The sequence below is a fragment of the Leptosomus discolor genome, chromosome 11, assembly GCF_034619465.1.
Source record: "Leptosomus discolor isolate bLepDis1 chromosome 11, bLepDis1.hap2, whole genome shotgun sequence".
In the NCBI taxonomy this organism is placed as follows: domain Eukaryota; kingdom Metazoa; phylum Chordata; class Aves; order Leptosomiformes; family Leptosomidae; genus Leptosomus; species Leptosomus discolor.
This window is the reverse complement of record NC_141401.1, coordinates 23,518,117-23,544,310: the sequence shown is the minus strand read 5'-3', so window position 1 is coordinate 23,544,310 and position 26,194 is coordinate 23,518,117. Positions and strand designations below refer to the sequence as shown.

At 37.0% G+C, this 26,194-nt stretch overlaps 1 protein-coding gene across 3 annotated transcripts in view; it reads left to right on the top strand.

The window, feature by feature from the left end:
- Positions 1–26,194, top strand: part of LRRC49 (leucine rich repeat containing 49) — a 53,274-nt gene that overhangs the window by 3,196 nt on the left and 23,884 nt on the right. For all 3 annotated transcript variants that reach the window (XM_086471529.1, XM_086471527.1, XM_086471526.1), the window contains 6 exons: positions 838–937; positions 1,911–2,114; positions 3,719–3,785; positions 13,598–13,741; positions 17,784–17,845; positions 23,180–23,327. In XM_086471529.1, the coding sequence (XP_086327655.1) occupies positions 838–937; positions 1,911–2,114; positions 3,719–3,785; positions 13,598–13,741; positions 17,784–17,845; positions 23,180–23,327 (725 nt within the window). The remainder of the gene's footprint in view (positions 1–837; positions 938–1,910; positions 2,115–3,718; positions 3,786–13,597; positions 13,742–17,783; positions 17,846–23,179; positions 23,328–26,194) is intronic.

Below are 26,194 nucleotides of genomic sequence, written 5' to 3'. Positions count from 1 at the left end.
TGGTTTTCCCATTAACATCTTTGAGTTATTTGAAGGAAGAAAAAAAAAAGGGGGGGGGCAAAACCGTCTAAGTTGAGCCTATATTCTGGTGGTAGTATGTGCGCGTGATGATTTTACAGTTGGATTTGATGATCTTAAAGGTCTTTTCCAACATAAATGATTCTGTGGTCTATTTTTGACCAATATTTTTCAGTGGATCATTTTCCAAATAAGCCAAACACACTCATTGATTTATTTTGCAGGTATTTTTGGTCATCCTCCCTCTTCCCCTTATATCAACAAAATGGATAAAGATGGGTAGCTTTGTACTTATGTTTTGAAGGGCTGCCCGTTTCTTTCATGCATTTACCTTTAAAAGACGTGGCATTTGTTTGTGGCTAAGTGGGGCTGTTTGAATGTTTTGGTGCTTTAGTTTCTGGTTCTGTCAAAATCTACTTGATCTGTGTCTTTAAATTCATCTTAGGTTAGATTATATCATCTTTAAGTTCAGATACTGATATTGTGAAACAATTATACAACCTTGCCTTCAAACACCATTGGGTCATTCTAATCAAAACAAAAGCATCTACAAAATACCTGTTTACAACGAATTATTGTTAAAAATCTCTCAGAAAAGAAACAATGGACGTACTTTGGAAAGAGAATGTAGAGGAATGTAGTTGTACACAAAAAATGGCATGAAAGAAAACTGATAAAGTACTGTATGGAGGCAAAATGCACTTTCCTGTACTCTGTAACTCTTTACTTTTAATAAGAAAGAAAATTGTGCTTTTATTTGTAGTTAATGAAATGACTTTACAAAGTAGTTCATATATTCTCTGTATGATTTTCTGATAGATAACACAAATTTTGGGAGCAGTTCATCAATAACATTTCCAGTACTGCAACGTACTGCTGAAGAAAAAATTCTGAGCTCTGACAGACTTACCCTGGAAAGGTGAGACGGCTGCAGAGTACGTGCACTGTGGCTTGCGATGCTTGTGTCCCACAGTCTGAAGTGATAAGTGTCCCGGTAATGCCTGTGGTGTGTTTGGTTTTGTTGGGGTTTTGTGTGTATGTGTGTGGTTTGGAGAGGATAACTCTGTCCTGCTCAGAAATGCTGTATGAGTGGCCTTGTGAGGAGTCTCCATCCAGCAGTCATCCGTGGCAGTTAGGGCTTTTCGCTGAGAACTAAGGAGCTAGCTGAAGAGTCAAATGCAAGGCTGTGCGTGCAGTCTGTAGGAAGAGGCTATGTCTCCCTTAGTTCTAATCTGGTGCATTGACTGTAGAATGGTCTTTTTTTATTTTTTTTTTAACCAGGACACACAAAAAAGTTTTATCTGAAAGACATTTAATGGTAAAATTTTATTTTTTTTTTGGTCAGGTAAGACGACTACTTCTGGAATAATCCTAAAATAAGAATAACCATTTTCAGCGTCACTTCCTGTATCTTTTACTTTTTCACATTAACACTTATTATTATATTTCAAATGTAAAGATCTATAAACCAAAGAAAAGTTGCATAGACATAGAACACTTTGAGTTCTGATCTCAACAGGCTTCTTATGTGGTATCTGATGAAAAAATGAAAAAACCTGGCAGGCTGTATCTGTTGGGTTTTTAGTGTCATCATAACACAAAACTTCCGTGTAGTTTCCAAGTAACAAGCAAATCTGTGATTAAGAGGAGAGGCTTTCAGAGAATTTTAGAAGCATTTCTGCTATATTTTCATGCTGATTTTTTTTTTTTTTTTTTTTTTTGTAGTAAGGTTAGTTCCGTATTTACAAAATTTAAATAGCAAACCTATTTACCTTGATATTAACTTAATCAGGATAATACTTTCCTTGGTTCAGTCAGAGCAGATGAGTAGAGGGTGGATTACCAAGTCATTACTTATGTGTGGGTTTTGTTTTGTTTCTTTCTCCTTCCAGGCAAAAACTGACAGTGTGCCCAGTTATCGATGGAGAAGATCATCTCCGCCTTTTGAATTTCCAACATAACTTTATAACTCGCATCCAAAATATTTCTAATCTGCAGCATCTTGTTTTCTTAGATTTGTATGATAATCAAATAGAGGAAATAAGTGGCCTTTCAACTCTGAGATCTCTAAGAGTCCTTTTGTTGGGAAAAAACAGGTAAAAATAATAAAACAAACTTAAAGCACCTTACTTCTTTATGGCATAACTACTGTGATCTATCATTGCTTCTGTTACAGAGTTTTCAGATTGCGATGTTGGTTATGAGACCAGTGAGCTGGTAGCTAATGCTAGCCAGGTGTTGGCACTGAGGAAGCACACAGTTTTTGCTCATAATGTTCTTCAGAAACTTCCTTTCTTATGTAAATTTTAGCAACGGTTCTGAAGTATTTTGCGTGTTTCCATCTAATCTGTTCTAATTGGCTATCAATATGTGTTCTTCGATTTGTGTGACAGGTGGAATCTCTTTCCACATCGTGTGAATTAGTCATTGATTCTTTATAACCTGTAAAAATTATTTCTGCTTGAGGTATTTAGCTGGGAAAAAATCAGACAGATGAATCATGGATTTTATAGCTTATTTATAGATTCTATTCTGTTGGGAGATACGACTTGCTAGTTATATTACTTTCTGAAAATACAGTTCAAATCCTATGGCCTTTAATTCTAATTGTTTAATAGAAGTATCTGTCGAATTGCTCAGGTATCTAAGAGTTGTGCTCTGATTTTGTTCGGTTTCCTTATGTTCTTGATATTTAGTAAAGGAAGAACTAACTGATAAACAAACTTCGGTTATGTGCAGATTGCAAAGCGTGTATCTCCCAATCCAGCCTGTATTCAAAACTGACAGCTTTCGATAGTGCAGTGTGTTACTGGAGCTTATAGCTTTTATATGAAAAATCTCACCTGTAGAAATTAATTTTGTATATATCAAAATACTGGGGCATGAGAACGATAATTTTAAGGTGCTTTAAGGAATTATTTTCCAAATCGTAACTGCGTTGAGTGCTGTGTAGTTCATTTACGTAGAAGTATGGTTTGCAGGTAGTCAGGACAAGACACAGTCATAAAGGATTACAGGTCAGACACAATTGCTAGCAACTTGTTTTCAGCTTGATCTATATGTGATCTTTGATTATTCTCGAAGCAAATGCATAATAGATGTGATATTTAATATCATCAGACAGTAGATGATGCTGTTGTGCATATAATAACCTAGGTTTGGAATCTGAGAAAATAGGACAGGACGGAAGAATTTTAAGACAGTGAAGTTGTACAGGGAGAGAAGAAATACTGCCAAATCTAGAGATGTATATTGTCTACAGAGGGTCAGTGGCTTTCAGGGTTTTTTTAAATTCTGTGTTCTTCTAACAAACTCTCAAAAGCCTGTGTCGCCATAGCCTATCTTTAAACTGGTTTGGAATTAGCTGTTTGCCAGTAATGTTTGGTTTCTTTCTTAGGTGTCTGGGTAGGTTGGTTGTTGACTTTGTTTTCTAGTGGTGCAAGTATTCCTTCCCTTTTTGTCTTCCTAGCATAGCCACGTACGTACTGCTGCTATTGCATTATTGACAGTCAGGAAGGAAGGTGATAGTCTAAGGCATACTCATTCATTTATTTGTTGGGTTTTTTACATGGTTCAGAACTTTGCTATTCTTCTGTTACTCTTGGTAGGCAGGAACAAATGGCTAGGTTTTGTATTAGCTGGAAAATATACTTTTTATGCCATATGAAAAATAATTTATCTCATAATTGAAATCTTTCAGAATAAAGAAGATCTCCAATCTGGAGAACCTAAAAAATCTTGATGTTTTAGATCTTCATGGAAATCAGGTACAGTAACTTGATTATTTACATTTCTTGTCTAGACAGCATGCATTTCCTGTGTCTTTTACCGAACTATTGTTTTTTGAAAGGGAACTGGTAGCAGAGTTTGCAACTCTTGAGGTCACAGAAATCAGTAAATTAATAAAAGGTGCAATGTTATTTTGAATCTTGGGATCAAGTCTCTTGTACTTTTTGAAAGTTACGGTGATTAAAATGTCGAGTCAAAGGAGTACAATAGCACTCACCCCTACAGAATAGTAATCTAGCGTGAGTAGTTGTGTAGTTAAAGTAACACAGTCTTGGAAGTCATAGAAGAATTTAAGGTCCCATTGATGGTTGTGTGGTTTCTACTATTGGTGATCTTGCACAAGACCCTTACCTATCTGTAGAAGACAAAATTGTACAAGAAAAAGGAGAACGGGTCCAAGCACTTGATTGATTCACGCTCCTGAATGGGCTTGAGTCACTAAATGTCTATTCAGTTTCCCTGGTTTGGGACTAAGCAGTAATTTCTGTTTCAAGTGATGCCTAAGTTTTAGCTGTAGTACATAGAAGAGGAAGATTCTAGTTTGATGCGTATGTCCGAAGCAGCATGGAGTATTAAAGGCAAGCTGGATATAGTATTCTTTTGTAAAATAAGTTTACAACACACATGATACAAACTGTTCCACGGTCGATCTGTCTAAAACAACATATGGTTATTGTGGCTGTACAAGACGAATGTGTGAATTTTCTGGATTCCTGTTCTGATGGTTTTGATAACTTACAGATTTCTCTCTGTGTGTGTTCTTTGTTAAATAGTTGCTTGAGAGTGGAGAACGGGGATGGTTTTTTTTTTTTTAAAAAAAAAGATAAGCTAGCGCTATAATGAGCTATTGTTTTATGTGATGCAATAAGTTTGTGGCTTCTTTGAATAACATTAGTCCAATAGTAGACATGTTGTACAGTGGCAGAGACGGTATAGGAACAGATGCTGACGTTGCCCTTGGAGTCGCAGCATGACTATGTTCAGAGATGGCTACGTGTTTGTGCAGTTATAATCCTTACCTCATTGCCGGTGTAAGCTGTGGGGGGTATTATGTTTTTGACAAAAATACTTGTGGACGAGGCACGCAGCTGTGCCAGTCGGCACGCCTTCGCAGCATAAAGGGAGGAGTCACCAATGGAAATGAAACCTAGGTCATGTGCAACTCTTACAAATGGTTGTGAAGTAGATCAGATCTTTTTTCGCTTATTTTTTTTCTTTCAAGTGATTGTACAACTCCCTTTAGATTAATTAGAACTTTATTAGGAGTTTTGGGCATAGTGCCCAGCTGGTTGCTGCTGGATCAGATTCATCATAATAGGCCTACTTTGGTCCAGAGAATGTAACAAATTATCCTGTGTCAGGAGTTAAATACTGAATCTCTGGAGCCTAATAAGTGCTTTTGTTTTTCCGAAAGTTTTAATCATAAATGTACATAGGAAGGGCACTAATGTTAGGAAATGGAATGGATGGTTTTCTGCAGTGTATTTTTAGTGTATTTTAGTGTATTTTTCATGGAAAGACCAAATAAAGACTATGAACTTCTCTTCCGTTAATAAATGATCTTTCTGTTCCTTTCCAGTTTAAAGATAGGCAAATTTTCCTGTCTTTGGGGAATTCAAGGTTTAAAACACCAGTCTGCCATACATATTATTAGTTATTTCTGAAGGCATAAGGGAAGAAATGCTAAGCTTGAGACTCATCAGCTTACTGTACTAGTGTCTTGGTTTCTTGTTGTTTGCTTATTTAATAATGAATAGGGGGGCTCTGTCTTTTAACTTCATTTAGATTTGTGGGCTGTTTGTTTATGGTAGGCTTCTATTCTGTGTTAAATGGTATTTCTTCCACATTGTAGATGTCTCAGGAAAAGACTTCAACCACAGAGTTGATTTTGAGAACTTCAAAATATGTTTTCCAGTATTCCAGAACGTAGCAATTTAAACAGCAAATCAGTAGAATTAAAAATGAAGTCTTGGTATGTAGTTCAAAGTAGTGGATTCTGATCATTGTTCTGTTGATATAATGTCCTGTTTCTAACATACACATGATTTTTTTTTTTTCTTGAATTTGGCACAGATCAGTTAGAATAAAGAATGCAGAAACAGAATATCCTGCTTGTCGGTCATAATGAAAAATAGAAAGTAGGATTTACTTTATCTCAATAAGCTCTTGATGCATCTATTCTGTTAGGTTGCTTGTGGCATTATCCTGCACCCAGTTCTCACAAGAAAGTAAAAAAATCTACAATTAAATTAGTCAATTTTATGATTTGGAACCAGTGCTGGGCAGCAATTTTCCTCTATCGGATGGTTCTTATTTCAAGCAAAAGGTGTAATGGCACTTTTGTGGTGTGCATGACTTTAGTCTTCTTTTCTTAAAACTATGGAAAAACGTAATTGACTTTCAGTGTACAAAAGTGTTATTGACTGCCAGTGTAGTATGAATATCTGTACATGCTGCATGGATATGAGATTTCCTCTGAACATGATTTTCCGTTGCTCGTTTCCAGTAACTGTGAAACAGGCCGTATAAGTCACTTACTGTTAGCATCTCTTCAGTTGTGCTCTGTTTCTTATGCTTACAGGTATTTTTATTGCACTTTCATTTTCATTTTACATTCAAAGATGTGTTTCTTACAGATGTGAGAAATTATTTAATGCTATGTACGTGGGAAACAGATATTCTTGATCCAGCACAAAACTTTAAGGCTATTTCCTAGAGAAGACAGCTATCTGTGGTATCATCTATATATTCTTGCCAGGAATATTTTTCAGGATTTTCTTAATGTGATATTCTTGGGCCACAATGCTAAATACATACTGTTAAAGGCACTACTTGGACTTGCGCACTTGGTTTTGCATTTACTTTTTGATCATATTAATTTAAAAAGATGATTTGTGTTTTTGAAGAAAACATTTGTAACTTTATTACAAAACTACATTGTAGTTAAGTTAATAGAAGGGGTTTTGATACCAAGCTCTCCAGGAGGAAACAATAGACTCTTTCAAGAAAGCTATTGATAAGCTAAAACTTGGACGTGAGCTTTGCCTGAGTTCTGTCTGCTCAATGAGCAAGTTGCTGCATAGACTGTAATTGTCCTAAAAGAGGGATGACATACTCATTTATATGTCAGATGCTATGAAAAAAGACAGCCTTACCTTAGTCCCTGGAAAAGTGCTGGAACAGATAGTCCTGGAAACCATTTCCAAACATATTACAGCAAGAAGGGAGCCAGGAGTAGTCACCATGAGTTTATGTAGGACATGTCATTTTATAATAAAATGAGCGCAGTGGGTGAGCAGAGCATGGTGGATGTTTTTTATCTTGAATTTAGGAAGGTATTTGACACTGTCTCCCATTATATCTCTATAGACAAATTAAATGAAATTTGGACTAGACAGGTGGACAGTGAGGTGAAATGAAAACTGGCTGGACTGTCAGGCCCAAAGAGTTGTCATCAGTTACACAATGTCCGCCTAGAGGCCAGTCACTACCGTTGTGCCCTGGAGGTTGATGCTAGATCAATACTTAACACCTTCATGATGACCTACATTATTAACAACGCGAGAAATTGGAAGGAGAGCTTTATACAGGAGGTGGTTGTGCTGCCGTTCAATGGGACCTTGACAGGCTGGAGAAATGGGCTGAGAGAAATCACATGAAATTCAAGAAAGAGAAATGCAAAGTTCTGCACTTAGGGATGCATAACACCTTGCACCAGTGTGGACTGGGTGCTCACTGCCTGAAAAGCAGCTTTGCAGTAAAGGACATGGGCATTCTGGTGGATAACAGGCTGGCCACGTGCCAAGCGGTGTGCCCGCAGGGCAAAGGGCCAACAGGATCCTGGGCTGTGTTAGGAAGAGCGTTGCCAGCAGGTTGTGGGAGGCGATCCTGTGAGCTCCCTAGGGCAAAACTGCCAGGAACTTAAGGGAGCGAGTCCAATGAAGAGGCACGAAGGTGATGAAGGGACTGGAGCATCTCTTATAGGAGGAGAGGCTGAGAGAGCTGGGACTTGCTTTGCCTCAGGGAGTTCTTACTGGTGTTTATAATTAGCTGTTGGAAGTCTCTAAGTAAGATAGAGCCAGACTTATCTCAGTGGTGTCCAGCAAAAGGACAAGAATCATTCAGTATAAACTGAAATACAGGAAACTGTTCAAACTTAAGAAAAAAGTTGTTGTCAGGGTGGCCGAACACTGGAGAAGTTTCCTTAGAAAGGTAGTGGAATCTCTGTGCCCGGAGGTGGCCTAAGCCTGACTGGACGTGGTCCTGGGCAGCCTGCTGCATGTCACCCTGCTTTGAGCAGGGGGGTTGGAAGGGATGATTTCCAGAGGTCCCTTCTGACCTCAACTGATGCTCTGATTATGTGGCCAGTGTTACTTTAGATTAAATTCACTATATTTTCTTTTCCTTTTCTTTTCCTTTCCTTGATTTTTCACTTTTTAGTGATAGGGGAAATAGAAGAAAACAATAGTAGAGAAGAAGAATTGTTTTGAGGATACTAGTAAAGTGATAATTCTTTATTGCAAAAATGTCCCCTGTAAAGCCATGGAAAACCTCTCTGTTGGATGAATGTGGGAGTTTATTGAGCTGTAGTGCACTGCATCAACATCCTACTGCAGTACTCATTGAATGGCACTTTGTATTTGGGGTTAGGATAGGAGTGTTCCTGTGGTTTTGATGAAATTATGCATCTAATCTTTTGGTCTTTAGAGCACTTTCTGTGCAGTTTGCCCTGAGTGCTTCTATTCATCAATTCTTTTACTGCTTGAGAGTAAAGGCTGAGCACAAGTGGCTTTAGAGTATTTCGGTGATTTATTTGTTGAGAAATAAGACAGTTGAATTTTCTTCAAACTTGTTGATTTGTCTGTGTATTTTTATAGAGTCATAATCTGTAGTTCACATTTATATATGTATTAGAACAGGAATCTATTTTACAGCCTTTTTAATTCTTTGCATTAATGTATGTAGCAGCTCTGTTTTGACTGGGGATTTTGCCTTTTGAAGTTGCCATGTGTTAGTTAATAGAAGATGAGGACACATCATTTTTTGGAGTAAAGTCAGTTCTTATAAAGCGAGAATATCTGGTGAACAGTTTTCATGACAGTAGAGGATTATCTGAATATTTAGTGCTTGCATACAGTTTACTTAAGATACAAGTTCACTTGCATTTAGTGATTTTTGGTATCGCCAGCTTTCCCCTGTAGTGAGGCAATTCCAGAAGGTTGTATAACTTGTGTGTTGGACTCCAGTAGAAGAGGAGTCATGTAAGTAAAATGCTACCATATAAATGGTATTGCCTGGCAACAATAATATTATTGCTACAATAAACTGTGGAATATGAATTGCTACAGTAGTATTACTACTTCTGAGTTATGATACAGAACAGCATTTTTCCATAGTCTTTGTTTTCATGATTTGGCTTCTCTGATGTCATTAAATAAAACCCTCCTGCTGCCTTTTGGCAAATCACTTTACCAGATTGACTCATCAGTGGATGTGATATTACACAACTCTTTTTGAGGACATGAAAGGTGCTCACATATCTGGCAAGAAAAAAGTGTTATTCTTTAACTAGCGTTTTTCCCCTTTATGGTTTGTATATGTTATAGGATGTATTTACAGTAAAATACTAAAATATCTTATGTATGATATCTATTACATAAGATCTGACCAAATAGACTCCATTCTTACCTCAGTAGTTTAATTCACTACAGCAATATTCGAAGCTTGCAATAATTTTAATTATTTTGGTGCCCAAAGCTATTGTTAATAATGCACACCATCTCTTGTATGTTACCTGTGAGCTCGGATGATCATTGAACAATTAAATCTTATGTACAAGTTATAATAAAGATCTGAAATGTGTTAGACTAACAGAAAACATTAACTCTTTCATTATACACGGTAGTTCTGTAGAAGGTGAGAAATCTCAGCAGTCACACTCGGATGCAGGATGTAAGTACTCAAATAGGATACGGCCACAATATAAATATTATTAATCTTGTTTTTCAAATATAGTGCTAGAGCCTATCTAGAAATTATTTATTTTTGTTAATGTTCATGGAGTAGTAGCATTGAAGAGGAAAGCTAGATTCCTGTTTCAGTCTTGGTCCTTCCTCCCGCTCTCTTGGGCTGTAAATCAGTCCCATAGATCAGATACCGATTGTGAAACTTCTAAGACTGGAATGTTTCCAAGAGGTTGGAGGTGAGGAAAAACAGGAGGAAGACTTATTTTTTGTTCAGTTTTGGGAAAGTATTTTGATTTATTTGGGTGCTGGGTTTTTTGAATAATATGGTTCGGTCTGAACTTTGAGAATTCTCCTGCCCCAGTGAGAAAGGCACTGGGAACTGGATGTGATTTAAAACATTGAGGTATAGTATTCCATAGTGCTTGCTGATAAATCTTGTGTGATTTTCTGTTTTTTTTCCAAGTCAAGCTTTTAGGTGCATTACTACTTAAAGAAAATCCCTTCATGTAATAGAGTATCTAAAAGAAGGTTAAAAAAAAAAATCAGCATAATGCCTAATGAAATATTGCACACTCAACGCCTGTGCTTTACAAAAAGGACAAAAAGTGAATTCCCTTGTCATATTACTATGCTTTGCCTGTTTTTCTACATGATTTAGTAGGGCTTTTGATTTTAATACTGCCCAGTAAAAAATTTGTAAGGAAATACAGCATCTCAATAACATTTGATTACATTTCTATGCAGAGACTCTGTTTCTAGGGTTATTAACATGCTAATATGGACATATAATACTACATCATTCAGAGACCCTACGCATGATTTTGTGCGTGGTATATTTTAATGCACTACAACTTGTATTTTATTTTGAACTACCGTTGAATTTCTAAATAGCATGCTTCCAAGCGCTCTCAATAGTCTATGGAGGGAACGCTTGCTGTTGGCTTGATCTTTGCTGTCAAGGTAAATAGTATAAATGTTATATATTCCATGTATATGTCTTTGAAACCTTTCTATTTTATGTAGGGTTAAATTTACTCTTTCTTCCAGTGAACTAATACATTAAAGTTGAGTCAAGTTGAATTTCATTCTAACTTTACTTAGAATGAAATTAATTCTAGAACACCTTAAATTTTAAAAAGTCGTTATTTTTTTGTATTCTGTTTAAATTTGTGAATCATTTTCTTGGCCAGAAGGTCAAGGATATAACTAAAAGGAAAGAAAAATGCAACTTGTTTTTCAGGCACGAACAACTTTTCAGTAATCTCAGAACTATGTGTTAGAAGTTGCAATGTTTGTGCAGTTTAATTATTGATGAGTGATTATGTGGTGCCTAACAGTCTTTTATGAAATAAATCTTTCATAGCTAAGTATTCAAGCATACAAGCAAACAAGGAGAGAGTAGTGGTTTTGTTCAGTGATTACAAATAAACGCTTTGACTTGCGTATTTGAGAAAGCAACTAAAATGGTTACTAATAATCCTTATTTATTTATAATTAATAGAAAATAGTCGCAGATATAATTTCTTTTTAGTAAAATAAATATTATTTGAATCATCAAAAAAGAGGTGATAATGGCTTGTATCTAATCCACACCTAACAGTACGTACTAGAAGCTGGTGTGTTTATGTGTGCATGCGTAATTGAAACAGTGAAAATCCTGCAGAGTTCATCTTAAAGCTTAGCGAAGTGGTAAAGAGTGTCTCTGTACCTTGCTGATGAAGTTGTTCCCTTTGCTGTAGCAGTGAAACGCCAGGATGAGTACTCTACGTTGCGGCATGCTGTAATTCTAGCTAAGCAGGCATCTGCAGCGGTCTGTGCTCTTCACACTAACCATCTGCTCTTGGCTTGGCTTTTACGAGTCTTTCTGTCTGAATATATTGTTCTGAATGATGGTGTTTTCTGTTCCTTTTGCTGTCATATTTTTGTACCCTGATCAGTTTTATTTTCTGCATACCATACACATAAATGGATGATGCATAATAGTTTAATTAGCAGTTGAATCAAAAGTTGGTTTGGGATGTTATTTAATTTTTGTTATGCTGTCTGTTTTTGTATAGTTTTTAATGGAAAAAATGCTGAAATACTTTCTATAACAGCATAGTCAAGTCATGTGTCGTAGACTTACAGATATACATATATATATGTGTACATACATGTGTATATGTATGAAAATTACCAACAACATTGTGTTCTCAGGCTGTTAAATAACAGCTGCCTTACCTTTTCCATTCCAGGAGCTGCTAGACACTTTCTGGAAACTGGCATGGCCAGTCTCGTACTGGTCTAAAGCATCAGAAAGTTCGTTATCACTGGGAGGGTGTGTGACACCAGTCGCTATCTTGCTTGTCTGCATCTAAGTGCTGTCGATAGCTTTGAGAAGGAATAGCGTGCCCGAGTACAGGGTGTTGAAGGGAGCTTACAGTGGTCCAGCAGATGATCGTTCTAATTGAAAGGGAATTCATTATGCTTTAGTAGCTTTGTGCGCTGTATGCTTGGATGCACTGCCACACGTTGTGGAAGGCTGAATTGTTTTCCACAGGAAACCTGCTGCCTTCTTTCTGCCATGTAGTGTGGGGTCCTGTAAGAATATAGTAGGAATATCCCCCTGTGCAGTGGCAGTACTTCATCTTCTCAATGAGATGTTGCTGTATGCAAGTCCTGCATAAATGTCTGGATAGATGCTGGAGGACAGATCCCAAATCACTATGAGGAATAAATACCTGGATAGAGATCCTGGAGTGGATCACTGAGAAATACAGAGAGCAGGAAATGAACCCAGATTGTGTCAACAGGGCAATAATGTCTTTGTAAAATACGGTTGCATTTCTAGAAGTCAAAAATAAGATTAAGGGACCGTAGCTATTACTACTCTTTTGATGATTTCCCGCCCCTCCCCAGTATCACATGAATCTTTAAAATAGGGTGTTATGTATAAAACCAAACCTTGGTCAGCTGCTTGCATACTGTAGTTTAGTCGCTTTGTTTGATCCCTCCATGTTCTAATTGCAGGAAGCCATGAGTTGCCGAAGTGCTGGGGACTGTCAAGCAGATATGCTGTGTATCCAAACTAAGGATGCTATTGCTTTCAGTTCTGACTTTAGAGTATCTATTATGAGCAGGGAATTGCTGAAATCAGAAAACTTCCTTACAAGTTCCAGTTTCAGAATAATTGCTTTCTTCTCCGGAGGGCTGTGATTGCTCCTTGCCCCTGACTCACAACAGGTTCCTGTCCTCATAACCTCCTGGAAAACCTGCCTGTGGAGCTCCAGGAGACAGAGCTGTGAATGCTGCTACTGGCATGGTTTGGTGCAGAGTTCTGTGATGGCAGGGAGATATGATGCTGCGACATAGTTTGGTAACATAGGTACCAGGAGATGTGGATGTGTGTTTGGGTGCCTTTGCAGACAATTTAGGGGTCAACCATACACAAATTTTCCCCATTTGGCATACCATGGTATCGTCAGTGTGGTCTTAGTTTTATGGTGTCTTCAAGGTTGCTGCTACACAACAGCACAGCTGAAGTAACCTCATTTCTGATGGTAAGGAAGTGTTGACTGATTTTACAGCTGTATGACTAGGAAGATATTAGTGAAGCAAATACTAGTAGTTTATCAGGCTGTAGCTTGTTTTCAGTGATGTATGACATGATTATCATGGATTAGAAAAATACAGAAGCAGCATGCTATTTTATTGAGTTGATTGCTCTTGTATACTTTTTTAAAAAGTATGTGCTACATATATCTGTTGTATATCTATATAGAACAGAGTATTGTGTATCTATATAAAACACAGTACTCATATTAATAATTATACCTCTTTCACAGATTACTAAAATAGAAAACATCAGTCATTTGAGTGAACTGAGAGTGTTAAACCTTGCCAGAAACCTACTAACCATTGTAGAAAACCTTAATGGACTGGATTCGCTCACAGAGCTCAACCTTCGTCATAATCAAGTTTCTACTATTGTAAGGAACAAAACTCTTGTATTTTTTCTCTTTTCTTTTTTTTTCTTTGTTTTTAACAAAATGCACTATTACTGTAACTTGTTAACCACATCAGGATTTCAGATCTGTGAAAATTTGCGGTTTTGAGTATTGTGTTGCTTATGTTCAGCTTGCTTTTACAACATAAAGGTGAAAAAACCCAGCAATTTTATTTTTGGTGTTGTTTTGTTTGAATGTCATCACTTGTAGTGATTCAAATCTTGATAGGTCATGATTGTTCTCCAGGGACGTGGGGGAAAGATTCTGAAGAAGCTTTGTAGTTCTAACATACATTTAGTTACTTTTCTTCCATACAAGTTTGTTTCCTAGAAACAAACCCTCTGTTAATTTCTGCCGCTCAGCTAAGCAGTCAGACTGTCTTAAATTTCATCTCCTTATGAATATTTCTAGGGCAAATGCAGAGAAAATAGATATTGATCTTAGAAGCAGAATTTCCCCATTGAAGCTGTAACCTAGCATTGTAAGTCTTTATGTTCTAAAAAATAACGCTTTTCACTTTGCAAAAGTTGTAGTTCAGGTACAGCAAGTAGATTATTTGAACAAGCACTTTTTAAAATAATACAGTAAGTCTACTGAAATAGGTGTATTTTCCTGGCCCTCATAATTCCTTTAGTTCTTGGTCTCCTATTGCTACTGAGCCTTTACTTTCTTGAATTTCTGCTACTTGCCATGTATGAATTGTTTTTACACTTAAAAAATAAGAAATTTCTGGCCGTTGCTGATTCTGTTACTGTACCTTCCCTCTACATCAGTTATGTTACCTAGAATTCTCTTCCTTGCTTGTAGCTGCTGCTGTTCCACTCCTCTCAGGTGTAGCTCGTACTTTCTCCTTGCTTTCTGTTGTCACCAATGGAGAGTCAGCATGAAATTTAAGTTAGTGAGTTACAGGCTTGGACTCTGTGCTGTGCATCAATCTCTTCGTCTTTCCTGGCCAGAAACAGTGTTTCAGAAGATGATGTTCTCTTCAGGGAAGGACTTTATTTTGTCTAATTGTGTATTTTTGCCCCCGCCCCCCCTCTTTTTTAACCCTGGGTAAATTCTAATGGAATGGTGGTTTGGGGCGGGGGATTGTATTTGTTTTGGTTTTAGTTGGATGGTGATTTTAGCAAGTGTGGCACTAACTCTCCTTCCTCTGCAGAATGAATGTTAAATCCTGTGAAGTTAAGTTTTGGACACGTCATACTGTCTGAAACCTGAAGTAAATATATGTCTTTTTCCCAAAAATATTTTTTTTTCTTATTTTAATGATAGGTGTTGTCTTTATCTCTGTCTGCAACAGTGTACATGGGTTTCTTTACTTCAATTTGTTTTATTGTTTTTGAAAAAATGAAACCTGCATTACTTTTTTATTGAAATTCAGAATCTGACGCAATATGAAATTACTGAAAATCTAGGAACATAGAAACAAATATATCACTTTATGGAAGGAATATCCAAGATGCTGTTTCATTATTGCTGGAGTACTTGAGTATTTGAGGGAGGGCGTTTAGATTTCTTTTCTTTAAGATGAAGTTTTCTTATGGTTTACTGGGGATGGGGGTGTGTGTGTGTGTGTGATTTTAATCATGATATAGTTATGATGGTAGCTCTTAACTGCAAAATTTTCACTCAAAGTTAATTAAAATAAATGATTTGGTTTCTGTCCTTTAGTTTTTGGACTGTTTTAGTTAACACCATGAATCAAGCTTTTTAAACTTGATTATTCATTTAAATGAAATAATCTAATTTCAATTTAAAGTTTGCTGTCCCAAAATCGTGAAATGAAATCGATATAATTTAAATAACTTTCTCTTTCAGTACATTTTTGGTGCACCTTCCTTATTTTTTTACCTCTCCTCCCCCCCCCTCTGTATTATTCTTGTGTAGGAAAGGTGATACTCCCATTTGTCAAACAAAATGAAGTTCCATACTGAACTCCATACACATTGCAGTTAGCTGTATCGAATAATTAATTCAAGCTATCCAACTAGATTGTAATTTGTTTGAGCCATTAAACAGATAATCATCTCTTACAATCCACTGACCTTAGATTAGCAATTTTGGGACTGATTTTTTGCTTTGAGATATTCATTTTGGAGACTAGAAATCCTTGAACCACAAGTAGTTATTTTTATAAGAATAAACTGTAGTTTGTCCAAAGCTGTAGGATTTTAAAAAGGCAGTCCTAAGGTTTGGTTTATAGCAGAATCACATTATAAGATTGGAAGTTTCTTCAAGAAGTCTGGCTATTCTGAAGAATAACAAACAGACAGAATAAATTATTACAACCTGTCTCGTATGGCATTAAAAGCACAAATCTATACATATGATGAATTGTGGAATGTTTGTTTACTTTCCTTCCACTTGTGAGTTAGGGCCCAGTGTTAAGAAGATGAATTATATTTTTGTTTGAAAGATGGACCTGCTTGGTTACTTTGAGGTATTAAAAGCTTAGAATTTTGGTTTTTGTCATCTGCAGCTTGATCTTAGACTTGGAGGAGGACTGGTCAAGGTGCTCACAATTTTTTGACAGAAGAACTCCCGCCCTGCATGTCTGCTGCCCTATATGATTTTGTATCAAAACTGAAGTAGCTGGAGGCTTTTTTTTTTTTTTTGAATCCTACTTAAGGTGTTTGCTGTCATGCCTGTGAAACTTGCAACGTGTTTTACAGGCCAGCAACATATCATACTAGTTATGGAAATTTGTATTCAGGGGAAATGACTTTGTGTTCTCCAATGCAAAATTATTTGATTAGTTCAGAATTGTGGCCGCTTAAGAATTACTGTGCCCATCCCTGTAATGCCTGTCATCTTGTGTATATCCACCTGCATCATGCGCACCCACCCCTGTAAACATCCACACTAAGTGGCCTTAGGGACAGAGGGGATCTCCAGATGCAGTTCTGTTGTGAACTCAAGTCCTTCCGTGGTCTGATCTGGGAGGACTCAGAACTGCTCTGAACCAGAAGTGTTTCAACTGCAGACCTGAGCTCATAGGCCCTGCTTATTGTATATGCAGAGCTCTGAGGCGTAGCCATGCTTGCTGGCTCACAGGCAGTGTTTCCTGGATAGCAGGTATGCAGTTGGTTTAGAGCTGCCTTGCGTTCACCCGTTTGGGTAGAAGGGACTGTTTCTGGAATGCGAAGTCACAACCTAGATGGAGGGAGGAAGGGCTGTAGATTTGGTTTTGTGGCTAAAATCAAGGTGGTGAGCCCTGTGATGCTTCACTGTGCTGTAGGTAGCAGGCTTGTGTCCACTGGTTGCAAGTTGGAGTATGCTGCTTAATAGGATAAGGAGAGGCAGACTGATAACTGAGGGGTTAGGTGGGCAGGCTGAGTGGTATATGAGTCACTGCAGGCTGTGTTGTCTGCCCATTATGGATTTGTGTTTCATAAATTATCTTGATCTGTTTCATCGTATTGGTATTTGAGCTACTTGCTATGTAGAGGTTTTCTGCAGAGGTCTTTAGTGGCATATATTAAATTTATAATTACTTGTTCTGGAAACTCATTCCTCCTTAAAAATTTTGGTCGTAAAGGTGACAGAGTCCTTCAGATCATTCTCTGGCAGAAGAGTCACTGCTGTTTGGCAGTGCTAACTGCACTGCTGCATTGTATTTCAAAAACCTTATTTCAGCATGGTCACAAAATAAACTCTTACTCTTTTTTTTTGTTGTTGTTGTTTTTGGTTTTTTTTACAGTGAGTTTATCCTGCAGCTTAAATGCTGAGACAGCACCTTGGCTTTTTTCCCAAAAGCCTGTTCAGAAACCAGCAGTAGCCTTATCCTCTTTTCTTTAACATCGTTTGCTTTGCAAGTGATGCAGCTTGTTCTGCAGAGTGGATATCTGCACTGAAACACTCCCTTGCAGTCTGCACGAGGGAGAAATGGAGCTGCACGTTCCACAGAAATCAATGTTGCAGCACGGTTATAGCTTATAGAAATGAAAGTGTTTCATCAGGCGAAGTAGAGAGGTTCAAAAGCTACTTTCAGCTACTGAATTTATGCCTCTCTCTTTCCTTCTAGAAAGATGTGGATACTTTGCCCCGTCTCCAACGCCTCTTCCTCAGCTTCAACAATATATCTAGGTAAGGGAAATAGCAGTTTGCTTCCTATCCATAATTTGAAGTATCCTATTGCAGCTGTGTTTCATTAAAATTTAAATTCAAACAATATGAGTGCAGATACTTTTTTTTTTCTGAATGTATCAGATACACAATGGCTTGATTATGCTATTTTCTACTTCAAATATAAAAATTCTTGAAACACTTTGCAATTAAATGTAGTTGTACTATGAATATTCTACCAAGAAACTTACATTTTTGATTTAAAAATTATCATACTGTTTACAATGATGATCAAAATTAAAAATAGTTTTGTAAATATGTTGTTTTACTGTTAAACTAGGTGTCTGTTAAAGCAACATTGCACAAGGTACATATTATATTTAACATACCATCAGTGTATTTATGGAGTTACACAAACTGCTGAGTCAGATTCTGCTTGTGATGATTAGATTATTTTGTGCTTGTATTTTACTTATCCGTATATTAATAAAGCCTGAAAGGTATATCCATGGTTATTTTTCTTTCAAACCAGATGGCAAAAGCAGAATAGCTCAATTTTCAAAGCAGGGCTTTTATAGTTTCAAGTAACTAAGTGTGTTTTGTTAGACAGAAATATTTGTCTTCTGTGCTTTTTTGTATTCATGCATTTTTGAAGTCTGCATTTATACTAGTGCCAATTAAAAAAAAAAAAAAAGTGCCTGCATTATCTCACTTTGGTATGTCCTTTCTTTTCTTAATCCCTTAATCACCACCAGCCTTCTTCATTTAGAATCAAATAATTTAACATGGGATAGGGGGAAGATGCTTCATGTTCTAATTACTGGAAATACCGTGCTGTTCTTGTGGTATCTGCTTTCTCTGTAGTGTAAGCTTTTATCGTAATAGCTCCTTGAACATTATGTTTTTTGCAGACAGCTCCAACCTGCTTGTCTGTGTTCCTTAGGTTCTTAAAGTACCACTGCAGTAGATCTCCTTAAGTACTCATGGGTCATTACATTAAGCATTTAAAAGAAAAAATCAGAGATGAACAGAAATCTTTAATATGCCCTTCCCTTAATTAGTCTGCTAGAGAGGGACTTAGCATTTTGCCTCTCTGGAATAATTTCCAGAATTGAAACATGCCTTTTGTTTCTGTTTTTCTAAAAAATGTCTTAGCTTGGCAAGAACAATGAGGGGACTGCAGTAGCTGGCTCCCTTGCCATCAGGGAGCGTCACTGCAGTCAGTGGAATTTCTTTCTCTCTCTATAGACTTGGTATACTTTATGCAGCTTTCTGACTCCTTTCTCATGTTGTTTTATGCAAATTCATGTTGTTTTCATAGTGTTCGAAGGAGGAAAAATGTTTCAATTTTTCTGTGAGGTTTTTTAAAGTAGATTTCTCAAACTTTATGTAGTCAGTAACTTACTTCTTGGTACTTCTTCATGATTATCGTAATTTGCTCATTGAGACTTCAGTTGAACTATTGATAGATCTAGTTTTAGTATTCGTGTAAGCTGGAAATATTTAGAACATTCATGGAAATACCTAATTTGGTTTTAATTTCTAGATGGAATAGGTATAAAAATGTCAAGTAAAAGACACTGCTCTTCTATAAATTTTATATACATACGGGAGTAGGTAGGTGGATGGATCAGCTTAACCCTTTATTTGCCAGACGTTATTTTAAAATGAACAAATGAAAAATTTCTTTTGATGATCCCATTTAGTGTGGGGATTTGAAATAGTAGCGTTCTATTGCATATAGTGGTTTTGAAGGGTAAAACCCTCCCATTAATTCCTGATTTTGCATTATGTAGTAGGTAGGTCTTCTAACAGGAAAATGATTAAATATAAAAGTATACTCTTGACCATTTGTGTTCTGATACTTGGCTTGATACTGTTTGAACTGACTGAAGAAGTTATATGCAAATTTATAAATACTTTGTTAAATACTTGAACAAAAGCAGTACAAGGGTGATGAAAGGTTGACTGTGGTAACATGTTTTCATCAGTAGTTTACGGGTTAGAAACCTGGGGAAATCCAAGTTTTCTTCTTTGACTAAATGTTTTTGAACATGCAGTTCCCTTTTGGGTGTTCATGGTGGTATTAGGTCAACGGTTGGACTTGATGATCTCAGAGGTCTATTCCAACCTAATGATTCTATGATTCTACCAGACTATAGCAAGTATGTGGCCTTCCTTCTCTTCTCCAGAGCTTTTCCCCGTTATGGAACATGCTTTAAAAAAGTCTTTGATGCAAATGTGTAGAGAAGGAACAACTGCCTTCCTAAGCAAGTAGGCTGTAGCAGAGGACAAGTGTTCCTGTGTCCTGTTCTTGCCTCCTAAATGTGTAAATGTGAATGCGTATCACTGGTGGAGGTTGAGCTTACACCACTCCAGAATACCCTGCTGCTTAGTAATTGTCATGTTCTCATAGGAGGCAGGAGAAGTGGGTTTGCATCCCCTCTGGCGGAGGGGAGAATTGGATGCAGGACTCTGAGCATGCACACAAGATGTAAAACTGATCTATTCTGAAAAGATTTCCAGAAAACAGTTTTTGATAATTTAGTCCAAATTCACAATTTGTTTCTGTGTTGCTGAAACTACCATTTCGGCAAAGATAAATTCATCTAGGAAGAAAGAAGTACAGGGAAGAAGAGGGGGTTGCCCTAGTTTGGTGAGACTTCTGCAGAGAAGGTCTTGGGGAAGAGTGAGCCAGACATTCCAGTCAAGAAGATTGCCTGAGGCAGTCTGAGGCATCATCGACAGCTGCTTTGTATTTCATGAGGAGGTTAAAGACCCTTCTGTGGTGAACAGAGGCTAGAGAGAGCATGGAGACCTGGCCTCTGATTCCGGTAGGGGAGTCACCACTTGGCTCTGGCACAGCAGTCTGTGTGGTGGGAAGCAGACGGGAGCTTGGTTGTAAAGTATGCAGTCAGTTTGGTGTGTTCCATTAAAGCTTTGCTTGGCTTGAGATTGGGATGCCACTGTGACAAGTACAATGTAAGTTTTCTACAGTGAATTTCTAAAGCTCTGTTTTTCATATTTGTGTGCAAAGATGTGAAAACAGCTATTTTGCACTACTGATTTGCTCTAAAATTGAGCTGCTAATAGGGCAGCTAAAAGCAGTATAAAACAAGCACATCTGTTTTACCATCCAGAATGAATGTTCTGCTGTGCTGAGGCACTGCGAATTTCAAAGCACAGCAGCATGTATAAGTGGAAGGTCTTGAAAATGGTAGCAAACTTTCAACTTCTCTGTCATTTCCTAGAAAGGTTGGTTTTATTAAAAAATGTGAAAATTGTATGTAATGGCAGAAGTACTGTTTGGTTAAATGTTTAATGGGAAGTGCTTGGAGTAAATATATTCAATGCTTTAAATAAGTATATTTACATTATTTTAAACTCATTTGGAGGACCAGAAAATTTAAAAATTTGTTAAGCAAAATCTGTTCTAGCTCAATGGAAATTCAGTTCTCTTTTCTTTTTCTAACATGTTCATGAGTTTGCTTTACTAACTTCTGTGTCATTTGGGAAGGTTGTCTTTTATCTTCAGGACGTATTGAGTATGTATTTTAAGTAATCTGAAGGCCTGGTTTTCCAAAAATGTGGTTACACAAGCTGTTCTATGGAAAGGAAACCAGATCACAAAAAAAAGTGGAAAAGGATAATCAAACTTGTCTTAAACACATGTAAAAACCACCCAGTTCTTCATACCAGCTAAGCACCTTCACTGCCTTCATTGGAATCTGTACATAGGTCATTTTCTGTCAGTTCTTATGTTGTTTTGATACCCTGAGCAGAAAGACAGCAGTATCTTCCACTTCACGCTGGCATTTTTCTGCTTCATCCATTGAGTATGTCCTGTAGAAGTTACTTGCATGCTGTACTAATTGTGTTGGTTTTTTGAGGTTTGTGTTGGGTGATTTCTTTTCTTTACTCCTGCTAGCTTATGTTGTTATCTAAGCCTTTCTTCTGCTGGTTGAGACTGATTGCTATTTAGTGATATTGTTTTTATATTTTATCGGCATTTTTTTTGTTGCTGTGGCCAACGTTCTTTTATCTAATATCTAGAGTCTTTCAGGGATAGCTGATGTTAAAAACTAATGTTCCGGTAGATCTGAAATCCTTTCCAGCTGAATGTTAGTCCTCAACAGATTATTGCTTGCTTTTTTTGAAAGTTGAGTGATACCAATGGTAAAGGGAGTTGCCACTTTGTTCAATGACACTCTTTAATATGAACATCTGTACTGCATACAATTTCTGATCCCTGAGTTTGGGGCATACGTAAGGTTTGGTGTCCTTCCAAGTATTAGTGGAGGAAGGCTTTTCCTGCCACCAAGAGTGAGAAGAACTGTAACCAGTTGATGCAATTGGTAAGATTGTCAGAATATTAAAAAAAAAAGGCAATAATTCTGTATTTTCCACTTCAGAAGTGGCCTCATTTCAGAATGTTGTTGGTTTTTTATCTAGTAAAGTGATTCTCTGTTTATATTTTTGTGATCATCATTGATTCTTTTGTAATTTTCAGATTTTTAACTTCATTCTCAAAAGTAGCAAGTCAAATTATTTCATGCTCTCCACTTGAACTTATTTAACTTCCTAACACAGACTCGATTTTTGAAGGCCAAAGTGCGTAAGATGGGTGCGCAGTTGTACATTTAAACACTGTAATCAATTTCTTAAAAGGCATTTGGGAGTCGAAATTACTTCTATAACTGTTCAGCTTTTTTTGTAATCAAGTTAAATAGTTCTCTGTTTAAAAATACTGTTTATCTGAGTCAGCTGCTTTCTCTTCACATTCAATTTTCAGTGAAAGGAACACAATACAGGCTATACATCTCTACATACATTTACAAATGCTTTCTAAAAAGCCTACTTATTAGTGTTTGTAGACTGAACTCAGAACAATAGACCTGTTTTGTGGGTAATATGATTTTGTAATTGTTGTTCTTCCGGTACTTAATGATGTTGCAAACACCCAGGATCATTCTGTGGTATTTGTTGTTGGCTTTTTTCTTGTATTTTCCATGGTTTTCATGCTGGCAAATACATCTCATTTTATTTTTTCGAATAGAAGTTGATACATACTGAGTTCTAGGGGTTTTTTTAAGTGAAGCTACACTCCCGTAGTTAACAAGTTCTTATTCTGCGCATCTTTTTTTACCTGTATGTGAAGAGATTAAAAAGTTTTAACAGCAGAAGCTGTTGGTATTTCAAAATACTTATAATTTGATTTGTCATACACAGTATTGATGGGTGGGGTTTTTTCAGTACAGATAAATATTAATGTTCTATCTTTAAGAAATAAAATCTTCCATGTCAAAAATTATTCCTGCTCCACGACATTAAAACTTTAAACTTTTTTGGTTACAGTTTTGAGGATATTCTGTGCCTTGCTGATTCCTCATCTTTGTCAGATATCACCCTTGATGGCAATCCAATAGCTCAGGAGACATGGTACAAACACACTGTTCTCCATCATATGATGCAGCTCCGACAGCTAGATATGAAGAGAATCACAGTAAGAAATTTCTGTTTTTGTCAAACATACTAGATCCTTAAATTCAGAAGTAAAATGTAGGGTTTTCTGTATATATATGTATATTAAAAATACCACCATTTTTTCTTAATTTAGTATGGAATTGAACGGTGTATAGACATTACAGTATTTAGAACTTTAAACTTTTGTCTTTCATTCCGTATTACCTAAGGGTGTGCTTTTTTTACTTCATTTTAACATGCTTATTTTTAAAGGCTTAAACTCTTTGTTAATAAATAGTGTGATCAATTGCCAAGTGCAAAGCTTTTGGTTAGAACTTCCTCAACACAGTCTTTACTGGTTTGCTGTATAGCTGAGAAGAAACAGCGTATTTCTTCCAAAGGAATAGTCTGTTCACCCTAAAATTTGTGTTATTGGTATCTTCTTTCATTTAAAAATCTTGTTGGTTTCTTTAGTCTGCCTCCCTAAGGAAACCTGGTGATCACACTGTTTCTGTGTCTCTGTCTGTTTCTCCTTTCCTAATCTCCTCTTCCCCGTTCATTTCTGTTCCTGCTGCTCAAGTTCAAGTAACCCTGATAAGGAAGAGAGGACTGGCAGACAGCTAAGTCTCCCACAGACTTCTTGAAAATATACTGTAAGGTAGAGGACGAAGGGTAATCACTGGGGGCCTTACCATTAAGTCAACTATTTTGTCTCTTAATATAGGAATAGCTGTGCTAATTCTTCTGTGTCTACGCAACAGTGCTGTGTCAGCACGACCTTTTTACAAGACCAATGCGTCCAACAGCAAAATAACAGATGTCATGTGCTTTACAAGCAACAGTGTTGCAGCGTTACCTTTTTTGACCAGGTGCTGATGTGTATACTTTATTTTAAATGCTCATGTGCTAATAAATGGCACCTGTTGTTTTACCATCTGTCCTGTTGTCTTGTAGCTCATTCACCGTGAGTATAAAATAGAGCCAACTATGATGTAAAACATCACATCTATGTGGAAAACCTTAATTTTAAAATTAAAGTGCTTTGGGACATGAGTTTTACTCCCAGCATTGAAAATACTAAGTACTTGTTTGCTTGCAGGTATTCTATGGGTTGGGTTTTGGTTTTGGTTTTTTTTGTTACATTGACTAAATTGAAGACTTGTTAGTTGCTTTGCTTTTTAAAAAGATTGTTTTCTCAGTATTATTTCAGAAACTAGAGTCACATAAATAAATGTCTCGTTTCCCCCCCAGCCCCTTCTTGAGAGGAGACCGATCCTGGTAGAACTCTCATTGATGGGAAAAACTGTAAGAAGAACTCAAACTCCTTTTTAGACTCTGTGGGATCTGTATGGGGAAAAAGCTATTAGAAATGCACAGCCATGGGAAGAGCTTAATCTGGGTTTGCACCTTGTTAAACCTCAGAGAATCAACCACAAGACAGAAAGCTATAGAAAACCAGGTTTCACCATTGTGCTGCTCGTAAATCTGCTTGTAAAAAGAATGTGTTTTGCGTTCTTTTTACTAGCCTTCTGGTTTTTGAGCCTTGAGAACTTTTTTTTAACATTTTCTCCATGTAGAGGGTGCTGTATGTTTTCTGCAATAAAAACTGTGTTACCGAGATAGTCATATGACTTAAACTGGGATTTTAAGAAAAATAACAAGTATCATGAGATTTGTGATAAAATTAGAGAGTTGACAATGCCAAATCCAGCTATTCTGTCTAGGTAGCTGTAAGCGTAAATGTAACTTGGTGGGGGAGCGGACATACAATGTTGGGTACAGACGTTTTCTCACTCGGTTCATACACCTAAGCTCTAATTACTTTTATAGGGTCTTTTGCTCATTAGTCTGAAGAGCGTCAAGACCATTTTGATCTCAAGTGTTGCTTTGTCTTATAAAGAAGTGAGAGTTGGACCAGGATTTTGGTTCTTTCTGACTATTCTTTTTCACTAACCTGTTCAGAAACTCTTCTGCTCAAGAACAGAGTTTACGCAGTTGTTACTTCTGCTTTTGACTTTTCTGTTACTTACTGGCTTCACTGGGACACGAAAATCATTTCAAGAAAGAATAAAATCGGAAGGTTATTTTCAAAAGTTTGTAAGAGACTTTGAAGCTTTATTCATGTTGGTTTTCAAGAAGACATATGTTCTTTAGTGCCAGGCTTTTTCTATAGGAATCTCTGGAGAAAGGGAACCTCAGAGCAAAAGTCTGGTGGTATCTGCCTCTGCCTTAGGGAACTATTCGGAAACATGTGGCTGCCATGAAAAGCAAATAACTCTGCACTTGAAGAAAATGTTTTTACATTGTAATTGTTCTAATACTTCTTAAGTCAGGGTAGATTCGCCTTTATTTAAGGGATTGCATCGTATTGTGACAACTTTTAAACCATGACACATGAGGAAGTCTATGTTTTCTTAGGCTATATCAATCCTAAGCCATTTCTGAATGTAATATTTAAGCTCTTAAACCACGGAGGTGTTGACCCAGTGGTGGTGAAGTCAGTGGAGGTTAGTCACCTGTAGGCACTTTCCCTGTAAGACTGTAAACACTTACTCGTTGTCCACACTAGAAAACGATTTTCAGCTGAAAAACCCATCCACTTTGTATTGTGTATTGAAAACATCAACTCAATGGAAGTCCTTTACTTTCTCAAACTTTGATAGATCAATCTAGAGGCTGAATGAGAGTGGGGAGGAGGCTGAATGAGAGTGACAGGACAGATTACTGTGTGTCACCTGTGTTAACTGTCAGTGACTGTAACAGTGACACTTTTACTGCATGACTGAGGTGGCCTAATGTGACTTGATTGATAGCTCAATGCAGTAGGCTTAGGTGAAATGGAAGTGCGCTACAGGCAAAGCAGGCTCAGGTTGGGTATGTAGTCATTTACATTGTTTGGTTAACATA